The sequence below is a fragment of the Paramisgurnus dabryanus genome, chromosome 16, assembly GCF_030506205.2.
Source record: "Paramisgurnus dabryanus chromosome 16, PD_genome_1.1, whole genome shotgun sequence".
Lineage (NCBI taxonomy): Eukaryota > Metazoa > Chordata > Actinopteri > Cypriniformes > Cobitidae > Paramisgurnus > Paramisgurnus dabryanus.
In genome coordinates this window covers 21241587-21258399 of record NC_133352.1, presented here as the reverse complement: position 1 = coordinate 21258399, position 16813 = coordinate 21241587, and the positions used below count along the sequence as shown (strand labels likewise).

The 16813-nt window shown below is 35.1% G+C and overlaps 1 protein-coding gene across 1 annotated transcript; it reads right to left on the bottom strand.

The window, feature by feature from the left end:
* Nucleotides 1-14159: 14159 nt before the first annotated feature.
* Nucleotides 14160-16229, bottom strand: foxi3b (forkhead box I3b). The gene is made up of 2 exons (XM_065270238.1): nucleotides 15435-16229; nucleotides 14160-15276 (listed from the first exon to the last, which is right to left on the bottom strand). Exons 1-2 carry the CDS (start codon nucleotides 16030-16032, stop codon nucleotides 14714-14716), a joined length of 1161 nt encoding a protein of 386 aa, XP_065126310.1. The 5' UTR covers nucleotides 16033-16229; the 3' UTR covers nucleotides 14160-14713.
* Between the last annotated feature and the right edge of the window lie 584 nt (nucleotides 16230-16813).

Below are 16813 nucleotides of genomic sequence, written 5' to 3'. Positions count from 1 at the left end.
AAGAGTAAAAGCCACCGGAGGGACACAGTGGACCTGCTTTAATCATTTCCATACAGCTTGACCAGTTTTCCATAATTGAAGCATCAGCATCCTCAGGCTAAAAACCCACAATATTATAAACAAAGATGCTGAATTTACACCAGCGGCTAACAAATGTTTTACAGCACAGATGCTCACAGGTGACGCCTCTGCAATATCAATTATAACATCTGCTCTCTAACTCTATTAGAGCATGGGAATACACCTTTGTCTTATGTCTTAATATTTATTTGATCTATTTAAGAAGAAACTGAGGTCACACCTCTAGTTAAAAGGGTTGGTATTTTACACATATAGTAATTTTTTATGCCAGAATTTATTCTTCTTTGCTGGTGGACAAAACAGTGCCGCCAGTGCAGCAACATTAATCATTTAAACAGTCAACTAACCTACACTGTCTATGTTGGGTTGTTTCAGCCCATGGTTGGGTTGAAAATTTGGGTTAAATTAACCTATATTGACCCAAACATTTGTTGAATCAACCTAGCATTTTTAAAGTGTATCAATAATTTAAAACCATTTAATAAACCATGCATTAGTAATGTAAATGCCTACGGAAAACATTTAAAGGAACAAACCCATCTTTTTTACTGGTGCAATCGTTTGATGCAAAGTCCTCTTTACTACTAGCTACGCTTAATGATTTACTTCATAATGTTCATATTTCATTTGAAGACCCTGACATGAAAATCCATGCTACCTCAAAGATTTAGGCTATGCCCTGAAAATCCTGATCAAAGATCTGCCTCTGCTTGCACGAATATTCAGTCTTGGTGTAATCTCTCATAAGCTCTGACTGGTCAATGACTGAGCGCCCTGGCAGCAGAAGAGCTTAGATCAGGATAATATTCACTACAGTTAGTTAAAATGTTAGTCTAAGCCAGTGATTTGTCAGAGAGCGTGAGAGGTTTATGGAGGTTGGCTGCCACCAATCACTACAGTATATGAGTAGTTATTTCTTCTCTCTTCATCAGCACCCCCAGTCTCACCTTCACTCAGACAGTCCATAATTCAAGTTGTCTTCATCTGTTCTCTCTTGATTTTTTTAAGGTTTTTCACATAGAGCTTAGTCTTGTAATTGTTTCATCTCCTCTCACTTTAGATCACTCCGACAGTTTTATAATTTTAGAGCTGAGGCAGCACAGCGTATAAATGAGATTGAAAATTGAAATGTTCTTATAAGTGCCTCATGCCCTTGTTTGTCATCGCATGACAATTTTATGTACCGAGTTCAGCTTCAAAATCAGTACTACGCAGATCACAGTCTTTATAATGTGTTTCACCATTATATTTCTGACATTTATAATGTGTTAAAAAACAGTTGTCTGAAATGGAACAGACTTTAACAAGAGTTGAACCCACCAATAAGGATTCATCAGATGAGGACCCAACCCAACCAACATCACTTCTCAGTGACAAGAAGCAAGTAAGATTTTACATAAGTCTAAACAAACAGTTGCTGCCCTTATTTTGTATTCCATATTTTATAGCCTATTGCCTACAAACAAAGGTTTTGTCCTTTTTTCTATGTCACTATTAACCTTAAATGCCATTTGTCATATATTTGTCACCTAACAGGCTGCAGTTTGAATGCATTACAAATACAAACACGCTCCCAATACCCCTAAATCTTGACTATATAGGCCTACAATACCTTTAGACATGATTTAAAGCAGCCAGCTGGATAAAGTAAAGAATCTGTCGAGACCCAATAATCCCAAAAATAAAAGGATTTCACTGAGGGAAGTGAATAAAACATTAGCTGATAATGAAGTAAGGAAACAAAGGGACTGGAAGATCTTAACATTAGTGTGTTGATAGGATCTGATATCAGGCAGTAGCTGGTGAAGATGAGAGCAGCTGTGCTGTACCTTGAGACCATTATTGACATATTCATTAGTTTTTTGGATTGCAGTAGCATGAACAAACGTCTCATTTATTATAGTCTTTCTCCCATGAGCAATTTGGCAATTCTACCGAGCAAAGCATTCATTTCAAAAGAATGGCACATACAACATTTTCCAAAACTGACAGAAACATATCAAATTGTGCTTGTTACTGGTGAAGGAAACTCTGATTTGAGCTGCTCACACTCACAAACCAGCAAATGCTTTGATCACCATACTGGATTCAAGCTGTCTGTGAATTTCTACAGTGTTCTTGTTTGGGTAATGTTTATTTTAAAAATTGTCTGTTTTAACTTGATTTAGTTTTTATATATTTTGTAAATAATTATCCACCAAATTACAGAACTTGGCCCCCCACGCACACCCATTTTCTTATCCTTTTCCCTTTGTTTGGGAAAATGTATTTCTGGACTATATACATGCATCTGTATTCTTGACATACTAGTCTAGTCTCCTAGGCACTACCCCACAGACGAGGTCACTGAGGTATCTGACAGTAACCTGGCAACAAGAAGTCAAGGTTAGAGGAATGCAATTTCAGCCATTTTGTTGACGGTTCAATTTGTTATTTTCTATTACTGCAGTCCTCCAAGTCCTCCTGGTTTCCTCAATGATTTCTACCCTTTGTAATGGTTTAGGAAGTAATGGTTTTAAAGCAGTGGTCTGCACATTCTACCTTTGATATCTCTATCACATGTACCTTGCTGACAGACTCATTCAGTTTAGTGCAGTTTAGTTTAGTTCATGAAGATCTCTACTAGATGCCATCAAGGTTCTCTAATTTAAAAAAATAACATTATAAAGATAAGATTTATTCTTGCTTTACAGAAATAAGAGCAGACATAACAAACTGATGACTTTGGAGACCACCAAAGACCACGCATCAAAATGACACACATAAAAGTGGGAGTTGAAAACCACTGTTTTTAAGAAATAGCTTGCACACATATGAAAGTTCTCATAATTTGTTCCCCTCATGCCACCCCAGATGTATATTACTTATAAATTATGCTAACAATGTCTTCAGTTGAACACAAACGATTATATTAAAGCGCCATTCTAACTATGTGAGCGTCAACATAGTGAAGCTCCAGATAGCTTACACCTATGTCATTTTAATAACTCCAATAGGTTAACAAATGTCTCCTAAAGTGAAACAATGCATTTGTGTAGAAAACAATAAATATATTGAGCTTATGTAGTGATCAATACGTTTCTTATCCATACAGACCACTGCAAATTCAAATATGGCGGCACAACGATAAAGCCGAATCGCTTTGGTTCTCATGTGTCGCGTCATATTTTGTCACAAGATATGCAAGAATCAATTATTTCATGCAACTGATGTGTACAGAGCTGATCAGTATGCATCCATGAATACGCAACATATCAATGGCGTATTTGATCCTGATGCATCTGGCAACATGGTGAAAAAATGATGAGAGAATTGTCATATTTTGTGTAACTATTTCTTTATATTCAGCCACCGCTTGCATAAAGAGAGCCAATGGCATTTCATATTCTCAACCATCAAACACTGATCCATTATTTCATTACTTTGATAATGATTCATTTATATGAATCTTATTTAACCTAATTTCCTCACACATATCTGTCACATTGCTTTAGAGACAAAGATCATCCCTAATTTAAATCACCATTAAGCAGTGTAAATGAGGGAAGAGACAGCCATGAATCTATTTGACATCCAGGAGCACAGCATATATTTCCATAGGAATGTCCTTTTTCTCCCGCACCATCACTGTGGAGGGATGTTGGTGCATGTTGATAAATGCTCTACTTGGTGGCCACATCTCACCCTAGGCTAAGTGCGTGCACTAGAGTGAGTATACCAAGGGACCAGTCAAATCAACACGCATCAGTGCAGAAATGCTTTTGGACTCATCATGTGACATAGTAAATGTAAAGGTCAACAGGCACGGATGGAGACAAAACACAAATTAATTTTATAAAGAGCACTTTTATTTACATACAGTACAAGCACCTTGGATGTTTTAGATGGTCTTCCCAGATATTATTTCATGGATGACCGTTTCCTTGTGCGGTACATTTTCCTAATAGCTTAAGTGAATTGAAATTAATGCATGGTTAAATGGTTAAATCCCAAATCTTCAAACACAGGTTATATGGTCCAATGCTTGTCATTAGTCGCAATTCATTTTTACCCAGTTGACTCTGCAACGTAATAAATAATTCATTCTGTGCTTGTGCAGCTGTCACTGAGATCACTTGGATTGCATTCTGCATGCATATAGACCTCATTGCGCTGAACTGATTTCTAGTAGCCTGGTCCTTTAAGAGGATTAATTTTAGGTGTCCAACAAGCTCATTTAAATTCACATTTTGTTGTCACACATTGCTGAACTGCCAGTGGTTGCATTATTTAGTGTGACACGAATATAGCCTTAGACAAAATGTTAAATGCTGTCTTATTTGTAAGTCGCCTTTGGATAAGAGGTTGTAAATGAATATATATATATATATATATATATATATATATATATATATATATATATATATATATATATATATATATATATATATATATAGTACAGTATATACAGTATATATATCAGTGTTGGCTATCATGATATGCATAATTTTAATATCATGGGCGTACATTTCTGCATCTAGCACAACTACCTGTTTGTGGATAACCAGTTTGAAGCTGCAGGAAGTTTTTTCAGGTCAAAATAGTTTGGCTGATGGTACCACAAAAGCATTCCTAACTTTTAAATAGCATCATGAGCTGTGATGTAAAAGGCGGCAGACAGGAAAATATTTCCAATTTAATGAGTCTCCCTCACCCTAAAACATGGAGCAAATACTGTTAAAAAATACTGTGCAACTGCAGATTCATTGTCAATAACAAATCTCTCCCTTCCCAGCAGAACATCTTTATTCTGGTCCAGCCAGAAAACTTTATTTACAGCACTGGCAATGCTTTCTTGTGGCTGTCAATTGATGATAAAACCTTTCTTGACAGCACTATTTCACCACAGGGCAATTACTATGCATTACTCTTTCACACACTCTTGTTTTGTGTAATTGATGATGAACTGTGTTGTAGTTGTGTTTATCTTTTGCTATTTGTTTTGGCATTTTGCAACACAAGTGCATTTACAAATCTACATGATTATTAAGATTTTTCTGAAAGAGTGATTTTGGCATTTGGTTTAGAGAACTGGGTTTAAGCAAATCGAAAAAAAATAATGTCTATCAATAGAAAATATGCATTTTGGTCACAGGATCTTTTAGAAGAGGCAACTGGACCATTAATTTCACTCAAACATTGGTTAAAGGATTAGTCATTTTCTTAAAAAAAATCCAGATAATTTACTCACCACCATGTCATCCAAAATGTTGATGTCTTTCTTTGTTCAGTCGAGAAGAAATTATGTTTTTTGAGGAAAACATTCCAGGATTTTTCTCATTTTAATGGACTTTAATAGAGCCCAACATTTAATACTTAACTCAACACTTAACAGTTTTTTTCAACGGAGTTTCAAAGGACTCTAAACAATCCCAAACGAGGCATAAGGGTGTTATCTAGCGAAACGATTGTCATTTTTGACAAGAAAAATAAAAAATATGCACTTTTAAACCACAACTTCTCGTCTATCTCCGGTCCTGAAAGCCCCAGCGCGACCTCACGTTAATGCGTAGTAACGTAGAAAGGTCACGTGTTACAAATGGTCCGCAAATGTGCGTTTCATATATGAAACGCACATTTGCGGACCATTTTTAAACAATAAACTTACACAAAGACATCAAATAGTGTCATTCCACATACAACAACGTCGGAACGGTTCTCTTTCTCCACATTTGTAAACACTGGGGTTTAGTTTCGCATTCGTCCTCTGTGACCTCTTGACGTGATGACGTATTGCGTGAGGTTGTGCTGGCGCGTCACAGGACCGGAGATAGACGAGAAGTTGTGGTTTAAAAGTGCAAATTTTTTATTTTTCTTGTCAAAAATGACAATCGTTTCGCTAGATAAGACCCTTATGTCTTGTTTGGGATCGTTTAGAGTCCTTTGAAACTCTGTTGAAAAAAACTGTTAAGTGTTGAGTTAAGTGTTAAGTGTTGGGTTCTATTAAAGTCCATTAAAATGATAAAAATCCAGGAATGTTTTCGTCAAAAAACATAATTTCTTCTTGACTGAACAAAGAAAGACATCAACATTTTGGATTACATGGTGGTAAGTAAATTATCTGGATTTGTTTTTTTAAGAAAATGGACTAATCCTTTAATAAATTAAACAGACACTGCACTCTTTATCCACAAGGGGGAGCAGTAGACATTCAACCAACACACCAAAGATAGGCTACACCACACTGGCATTATTTTAGCAAAACTGATAATCAGCCTTGCAAAGATCACATGTAATGCTTGCGGTAGCTCTGTGGGCACTGTATTTGATTATAAACATCTCTGCTGTTAGCTGTTGAAACTAATAAACAACCACGATGTACGAAACCAGCAGCCTGCAGAGTCTGGGCCAAATGCCTCCTTAAACTCATAGAGTTTTGTTTTTGTCATGTTGACATGTCAAATATTTTAGGGGGAAATAACACAGAACAATTCATTACAGTAAATTGTTTGTTGTCTCTTAACACTATTTTCACTAAATATTGTATAAAAGCCGTAGTCCATGTCACTTCATTTCGAGTGCCGAGGCTACCAGAGATACAGGGGCTTGATGGATTTGGAGCAATATAGCTGAAAACATAAATGCATTCATGTTGGGATGAAATTTCAGTTTGGATTAAAGATAAGGATTTTTTTGGTTTTCTTCTTGAACGATATCTTGTTGGATTCAGTATTTGGATGAGATGACGTTTTCGTGACGGACTGTAAGAAAGGACCACGGTAGCCAATCCAGGCTATTTTTTCTATTATTTGCTGATTTCATTGATTATTGTTTGTCTTGCTTGAAATGATTTCCTGTGAGTGGATTCGATCTGCAAACCAGTTGGACTTAATTAAAAGTATAAAAGTTTACATTTGAAACAATTTTGATACAATTAATATTACTATGATCATTTAAAATGTTTAAATTATGGTTAATGTAAAAAAACATAAATAACTTGTACCATTGTACATTTCATTGTAATAATATTGAATATACAGATGTGTGTATTTTGATGTATGTGAATGATTAAGGAAGTAAAGGAATGAGAAATGAGAAATGAGTCAGCGTCATTCAATCTCTCACAGGTCAAAAAAACGTTGAAGTGAGAAGGTTAGTTGTGCATACGAGCTCCAACATTTCAAGGACAGCCACTTTTTCCTCCGTCTCCTTGGCATGTGCCCGAAGTGTGTGAGAGTATTTACACACAACAGTAACCGGGAACTAGATGGTCTTTCTCCGGCTTGATACACTGAATCAGAGCTTCATCTCTTTGGCTGACATCTTCAGGCTGAGTTTACTAAACATCACTAATCAGTCAGGACTGTTTAGCTAACAACAGTGCAGCGCGTGGTTACTGTTTTGGTTTTACTGCTACTTAGTAATTGGCAGCAGTGCACTGCCCCTTGGGTGGGGGAAGGGATGGTTCGCATCTTGTGCACCATGTTCCCCATTTCAGACAAGAAGTATAGAACAAGATAAAAATTCAACAGTCTAAAAGCTTATCAGTTCAGTCATCACCTCTGGCAGTTCATTTTCAGTTCATCCGACCCCTCCCCCTGAGCACGTCATTGTCCTGGTGGGCTTGTTCATGTCTGTTTAGAGTTTACAATATCAACACTACACAGCAAGGAGCTGGAATGCACCACAACTTAATCTCATGCTTGACATAATCCTCTCCCACACAAACAATGAAAGGAAATATTGAGAATTTTACCCCAAATTAGAGCTATTTTTGGTGTACAAGTACTTGGATTTTCCATTATGGTCAAAGTATAAATTGACTTGCTTGAAATTATGGTTGGGCCCACAAAATACCATGGCTGTAACATGGTACAATAATGTCAAGAGAAGGCACTTTATCGTGGCACCTTATAATACAAAAAAATGGTGAATGGGTAATAAATTTCTATCATTTTCAGACTCTTAAACTTCAGTTATGTGCTACTTTGTGTATAGATTTTATTTTGCCAGAGCAAGACTTCAATCTTCAACTTTGAAATCTATTAGCCTATAAAAAAATGACAAATGTTTTATATGTGCATGATCTACTGAGAGTCAAATAAACATAAACCATGTCAATATGTAACCCTGCATGTAAAAACCCAGCAATTTTTTTTTTAGATTTACTGTTTTCTATATAAAACCAACCTACATAGTGTAAAGAACATTGTGTGAAAATATAACTTTGATATCTTGGTAACACTTTCCTTGAAGGGGTGTTCATAAGACTGACATGACACATTCAAAATCATGACATGACACGTGCCATGAACATGAAGGAGGTTTTATGCACATTTATGACAACTGTAATTAAGTGTCATTTGTTCAATTATATCATTTTTTAATGCAAAGATGACATTGTTTGAGATGTCTTTGTTTTGACAACTTGACATTAACCAATACATCATAACTTGTCATGACAACTTGACATTACCAAGACTACATAATGACCACTTTTTACCAGTGATACAAATTTAATTTGTAATAAAATGTCATTAAGTGTTAGTACTCTGTCATATGGTTTTATAACAGCGTCATTAATATTTTTCTTGACCTCAACAACAGTGGTACGTATATAATTTGTCATTTAAATGTCATTAAGTGTTCATACTCTGTCAAATACTTTTATAACAACGTCATAAATATTCTTCAGTTCATAATGTTTTTTTAAGTTTTCTCCATGTGTTTAAGAAATAAAATCAATCATCCAATAATAATAATAATAATAATAATTAAAATGTGTAAAATTATATTTTACTGCAAACTGATTCATCTAAAATGAAGCCATGCAGCTGGAGTAAATTACATTAAATAAATTACTTTAGCTAATTAAATGTTTTGCTAGTTTTTTCTTTTATGTCAGAAAATTTCAGAACCCTCTGTGTGAGGAAGAACAAGTTCTGTTAGCTGACAGTTTTTATGTATTGTGCACATACATAAGGTTAAGAATAATCTTGTGACGTGTATGTTGCATTTTGTTAAGATATTTTAAACTATTTGACAGAATATTAACTTTTAATGACAGTTAAAATACAGTTTCATGTAATGTTAACCCATAAAGTTAGGTAGTTTCTTAAATTTGATAATTATTCTGCTATGTCATGTTTATGACAGATTTATGACAAGTTAGGATGTATTAGTTTATGTCAAGTTGTCATAACATAGACACATCAAACAACATCATTTTTGCATTAACAATGACATAATTGAACAAATGATACTTAATAACAGTTATCATAAATGTGCATAAAATCTCCTTCATGTTCAGGACACGTGCATGTCATGATTATGAAGGTGTCATGTCAGTCTTATGAACACCCCTTCAAGTAAAGTGTTACCAATATCTTTCATATTATTGACTGAGTAAGGCCATGCCAAATATCAAACTTATCATTGAATTTAATGGTTAGAATCAAACTTTGATGCTCTTAACTCCATAATTGGAAATAGCCCAGTATTATCGACTGCAAGATGAGATTCAGGTCTGCCACTGTTCTGGTATAGACTGTCCACTTTTACTATTCAGAAAATTTGAGATGGACAATTGAATATCACTGTTATATGCATTGCATTACAGAAGTAAAATGGGTTGACTTGAACTGTAGCCTGCGTACTTATGAGTATACTGAAGTGGTTGTTTGCAAATGTTTACTAAAAACATTTTTAGTAGACAAATGTAATAAACAATATAAAACTGTAATATAAAGCCATTTAATATAGAAAAATAAGCAGATGTGCACTGTAAAAATGCAGCATTTTTGTCGAATCATCATATATTTTAACTTTTAAAAAATTAAGTTAAACAATTTAAACTTGTTTTTATAAGTTATGTCAACTGATTAGAGATCAAAGCTTAAAATAGTAGGTTGAATTGACTTGCAAAACCAAGTTGTTGTTTACTGTGTGTTTTATTTCAGTACAGAATGTGATCAAGAAAAATAATAAAGCCATGTTGTTTTTCTGGATGTCAGTGTTTGCTCCAGCAACGGTTGTTATTGGATAAAGCACCATGACATGAAATCTGTTCCTGGAATACAGAAAAGGAGAATCCATTATAGTGACAGGTACCGTTTTAAAGGCAGGTGTGTGTCACACAACAGGCAGCAGGTGTAAAAGATCATTTTTAGATATTAATCACATTATACTGTTGAAGAATAATTCCTCCCCAAGGCTACAGGAAAATGTGTGGTTGATACATGGATATTGAGCTTGAATCTCATTTTTTGGCAAGCAAATTTGTCAGACACTCGCTTGCATTTGTAACCAGTGATCACTGACCTATTACAGTAAATGTTTATGTTTGTTTTTATGTTTATTTTTGGTTTCATTTGTTTGTCCAGGGTCAAAACTGTATTTTGTGTTTCTTTCATTCCCATATATTTACATTTTGAACATATATGTACATTTTTAAATACTGTTGTTTATTCACTGCACACACCCTTACATCTTTTTATATACAAATGTTATTTTGGGTCTACTTCGCATAGTGTGTTTCTATTCATACGTTATTGTTTTAGGTCAGTACAACTCATTGTGATCTGAATTGCATTTTTATTCAGATGTGACCCTGTCTGTGCAATCCAGGCTAAAGTCTCATAATGTAATTCTTAAGTTAGGTGCATCAAAGTTTTATTTCACTCATGTATTTCACACAATTTTTGACATGACCTTATTTAGCTAATATTAAATATATCAAGGTTATGTTTCCACATAAAGTTTTTTTTTTACAGTATGGATGGTATGCAGAAAACTGTAAATAAAAAAGTTGGGTTATTTTTAGTGCTGGGCAAAGATTAATCGCGATTAATCGCATGCAAAATAAGTGATTTTTAGCATAATATCCAAATGTGTGCTGTGTGTAATTATTATGTATATATAAATAAACAAACATTAATGTATGTATTAATGAAACACTTACACGTGTATATATATATATATTTATGGATATTTTTATATATTCTATATTAACAATAAAAATGGACCCAACCAGTTGTAATTTAATCTATGCTGGGTTGTTTTAACTCAAAATGTTGGGTTGTTTTAGCCCAATGTTGGGTCAAACATTTTCTAGGTTAATTTAACCAGAGTGCTGGGGTTACCCCTTTTTGATCCAATGCTGGGTTGAATAACATTATGTTTATGTGAAAACTACATAAGAGCTATTTTCCTTATATTCCTAGTTCCAAAGAGGGAATGAACTGTATATGAATACCTCTTACCTGGGAATGGTGTTTTACACTTCTCTTGAACAGGTCAGCGTTGAAATACGTGGAAATTTTTATCGGAATAGTAAACAGTCATTAATGTCTTCATACACATGCCAGAAAAAAAGAACAGTGTGATTCCAAATGATGAAATGAACAGTTGGTAATTTGCATCATTACAGTTTAGTGAGAGGGTAATGTTTTCAATCAAAAGCCAACTCTCCTTACATTTGTTTTATTGTCAGTTTTATTAAGAGTATTGCTTCTGTTTCTTTTGGCACATATTAGGCGGACGATACAAAGCACAACAAGTTGTTCTCTGCCTTCACCTGCTGCATCTGCTTTAAGTCTGATACCTGCTTGGCATGAAAATATTAAACAATATCCCATGAAAAATATATACTGTAAAACAAAGCAAGCATAAATGTCACATGCAAATATGATATCAGCAGAGCAATCACTTTCAGAGCTCTGTTATAATAACTTTCACAAATTATAATATGAATAATGTTGTTTTTCTATCTCTCACGAACCTCTAGTTCACAGGGTTATAGCTCCTCTTTAAATAAATCCTTTCACAATATACCGCAAATTACTCTTTGATGTGCCAAATAATGCTATGTGATTTGCATGTTATATTAAATAAAAAAAAAAACATCCTAGTGATAAATCTTTCTTTATCCTAAGAAAGTCCCTTTGCTCAAGGCCATATCCTCTTTGTATATTTAGAATTTAAAAATTTTATTTCATGATCTCCTGAGGTGTACTGCGAGCTGTTATGCAAAACAGTTGCTATATGATATGAGCTGAAGGGTCTATGGCAAATTTGTACCTTCTTTTGGTGCACTTAAGTCAGGTAAATGTCACCAACATTTAACTCTCTTCTGTCAAGACAACTGATTTACTGATACAACTTGTCTGTTGGTGACCTCAACAACTTCATCATGTAGACACAGAATGTTTATGGACATCTCTTGACAGTACAAACAGACACTCGCATACACGCAGCACCACTGCTTCAGAAATGGCTCCGGGCGTTATATGGCATAAACAGAATCTGGTCTCAGAAACAGGCCTTAAAGTTCAGTTTGTCTTATAGCAAAGAAATCAGGTTTTTGTAGTTTGTCTCGTTAAATACAAAGTATAAAGAAACCAAATAACATAGATAATCATACTGAATCATGTTTTTAGTTTTATTGGATTTGGGGTATACACAGGTATACGGGGTACATACTTTTTTATTAGATGGCATGGGGTATACACTTCTTAATACTAATATTTATTTCATAACAGTCGTTACATTGAGAAGTCAACAGCAAAAGTTAAGTGACAATACTAGCCCCTTTTGGAGTGAACTAATTATGCAAGACTAGTCTTACATGTCACTTTTACCTTATGGGGCATGGGCACTTTTCCTAACACTTAAAATACATTTTTGTCAACTTAAATTGTCTAATTTTTTTGTGAAAAATTTAAGCTAAAAAAAAACATGTTTAAAAAATAATTTAATTGATAACACCTAAAAATTAAGCTGTTTCAAATTCTAGTGAGAAAATGTAAGTAAGTCTTAGGCCACCATGCTACCATTATGTGTTGTTTTTGCAATTGTATAGAGATTATATATAATTATTTCTCTCTTTATTAGAATACCTCCAGAAAATACAGGAAATGTGTTTGTAGTATTAAAACAGAATAAGTATAAGCTGAAGTGTCAAGTATTTAGGGTAAACTCCCCTTCCACTTGAGCAATAGCAGGCAGCTAAATCCTTATTTCTAATTCTAATCGAATTACTTCAGGACTTAAATCTCCTCAAAAAAGCTCAAGATGAAAAATACTGATGCCTGAATTGTTTCGTTTTTAATTTTGTGTACATATTTACAGTATTTTCTGTTTGTATCTTAAAAAAGAGTGAACAATAAATATGGATGGTCATTAAACTTTGCTAAAACAAACAAACCTGGTGATGGAGGCCTAAAACTTTTGCACAGTAGGCCTACTATAGCTATATTTTTAATGTAAATTTTAAATACTAAAAATAACGTGAATTCAGATTAATTTAAGCTGTAAAAGTATTCAGATTAATTAAAGCTGTTAAAGTTTTTTACAGTTATGTTCATTTAATGCATTTACTATGTTAACCAAAACACCCTTATTGTGCCAATAGTGTTAGTTTTGGTACTATTTTTCGTAATTGATGGTTAATGCATTTGAGCATACATACGTTTAAATAAACTTTAATAATCCTTTATCTTTTTCTGCTTAGAATGAATGAATAATTTATCAAAAAGTGAATGGATCTGCTAAGCAGTCACTGACTAGCTGTGTTGAACATCCCGATTGCTAAGCAAACATTGATCTCTCTCTCTCTCTCTCTCTCTCTCTCTCTCTCTCTCTCTCTCTCTCTCTCTCTCTCTCTCTCTCTCAAACAGCTATTATGTTCTATCTTACAACATATCATCCTATGTCATCATCACATTAATACAAATGCTGACAATTTTTAAATATGGCTGAAGTACTGCCAAAAACTGTGGGCTCAGCAGTAGCCTTCATAGTACAACGATGAGTAAAGGAGTGACAGTTAGAGTGACCTGGTGAAACAAGTTCTGATTCTTACAAGGTCATCTGTTTTTCATATACACTTCATTGGAGTCTGAGTCTGGGTTTGCTTTTAATATAAATAAAGGATTTTTTTTGACTGTGTTATAATAAAAAAAAATTCAGTTCAACAATCAATCACCATCTAATAAAACATTACAATTGAATGCTGTTTTAAATCTTTTATTAAAAAAACAAAAGAAAATGGCATTTATCACCTCGTAATAAATAGATTTCAATAAAACATTAAAACCCAGCACTTTTAAAAAATATTTTATTTAAAATAAACAGAAGCCATTTATCCCCTCACAATAAAATACACTCCAACGTTCACATATTCTCAACTTTACAACTATACACAAAATACAGAAATGTTTTTGACAATACAAAGACCAATAGTGTCATGTAACAATGCGAGCAAATCAAAATCTGCTTTACTGCATTCAGTTTCACTGGAGTTTCTGTCCGAAATAGTCAGTTCGATTTCATTTCAGGATTTTGAATTTGGTATCGGTAACATGAGTTAGTAAGCATTAGAGAGCTGTGCAGAATGTCTCGATGTCAGCAAATGGTCTCATATCAGATCTGCTGGTAGCAGGGGCCCTTATAGTGTCAGCCAGCCATATCTCATGCTGACTAGGCCATTCCTGTGGGAATTCATTTCTTTCTTTCACCCACAGGACTTACCGGGAGATTTTTGAAAACAAAGAGTTTCATGAAAACATTAATGTCCTTATTTTTGCCATCAAATTCTGTGGTGTCGATTGATTATTCAATCAAAGTCTATTTTTGCTGTCACCTTTTTCCTCATTTACACCTCTGTGCCCTCCCGTGAGTAAAGAATACCGGTCGAGCTCAAACCGGGGTAGAAATGGCCATTATATTGCCCGAGAGCAGGACCGCTGTAACCTAAAGTGGAGTGGGAAGATGTTGGGGAGATGGAAGGCGGCGGGGGCAGAGGTGAAGCCCACTCAGACATTGCAGAACTGGGAGAGTAGGTGCCAAAACATGTCGGTTGTGAAGATCTCTGCGGTCCATCCAAAGGAAGACCGATGGAAAATGGGCGATTTAAGGGATCTCCTTCAATATCCAAAGACCCAGCCGCTACACCAGACATCTCAGTCAGGAAGTTGCTCAAGCATGGGGATGGACCCGTGGATGCTGGTGAAGGACCCTTTTCGGGAGAATTGGAAATGTCAGCTTGATTTTTCGGGCTGCCCCTGCCATTGCTGTCTCCTGACTCAGGGCTGAGATTACCCCCAGAGCCACTCTTCTCAAGAAGACTGTCAGACTTTCTTTTTCTCTTGCGCCTGAAGTTGCCGTTGTCAAACATTTTTTCACAATTCGGATCTAGGGTCCAGTAGTTACCTTTACCTTTGAAATAAAAGACATAAACGTTTAAATATGCTTACTTTCAAACATTATTTGAACAACTTATTATGTTTATTTTAAATATTTATTATTTGTTTTAAATATATATACATATTATTAAATAAAATAAAAATACAAATCACAGAGATGCACGAACTTACCAGGATCATCCTCATCTCGTGGAACCTTTTTGAAACAGTCGTTCAGTGAAAGATTGTGACGAATAGAGTTCTGCCATCCCGCCTTGCTCTTATTATAAAAAGGGAAATTATCAGCAACATACTGATAAATCTGACTCAAAGTCAGGCGACGTTCAGGCGCACCATGTATGGCCATGGCAATGAGAGCTGAGTATGAATAAGGTGGCCTAACCAGCTTCATAAGATCCTCCTGAGATGGCATAGAGAACCAGCCCAGATCACCACCTGGACCACCCGAACCCCCAGGACCCAGATAGGGCCTTTGCATGCCATAGTGCTGGGGAACGAATGGGGGTCCCACAGGGCCAGGGGTTCCACCTGGGAGATAGGGAGCGCTGTTCATCCCTGGGCTGTTGAACCACAGGTAAGGGTTAGGTGAAGAGGCAGCATAGTCTCCAAGTTCATAAGAAGAAGGGTTTGTTCGCTGTGGACTCGGCAGTGATGAAGGGGGATAGTAGCTGTCGTTGTAGAGATTCAGTTCTGGAGCTTCTTGTCCTAAACTGGGAAACTGAGGCCCACATCTTGTCGGAGACTGACCTTGAGATTCATAGGACGTCATTGCTTTGTGATCCTCTGTGCTCCACTTGTAGCTTTAAAAGGGTGTTTTATTCTCGTATTCGTTTGTTCTGTTGGTTTGTTGAATATTTTCAAGACTTCTCAGTTGTTTCCTACTGTTGTGCTCTGGCTTGTGTCCTCTCAGAGTGCTACCCTGTTGTCTACTGCTTCATCAACATTGTCACCTGTTGCACCTGTTTTATTTATGCATAAGTAGCACCGCCTTAGTCCCACCTTATTGGAATCCTCCACATGTTCAGGCTCTTCCCAAGACAGCCCCACCACCCACCCAATTTTCTCCACACAAACCAGCAGCACCACCATCACCTGCAGGCATTCAGCCTGACACACTGGAATTTTCTGTTACAACCACTTTATATTCATTTGACAAAAATTATTTATTCATTATATTATAATATTGCACATTTTAATTGAAGGCATAAATGCATTTTATTATTATTATTATTATTATTATTATGTTTCTGTTGCCTTATTAACATTTTTTACTGTTTATGTATAACCTAGGCTATTTAAGAAAATATATTATTTTACTTTTATTTATTTTATTTTGTCTATGTACTTTTTCTTTCTATGCAAGTTTCCCCTTTCTATTTATTTTTAACAGATTTTTCTCTCGGCTTTAGCTTGAATTTAGACTTTTACAATTTAGAGGAAAGTGCTCATGTAACAATAATAGACGCTTTTATATAATATTAATAATAAAATAAAATAGATTGATACAGTGGTCTGGTCCAAACGTCAATCAAATTTGTATCTCCAGAGAA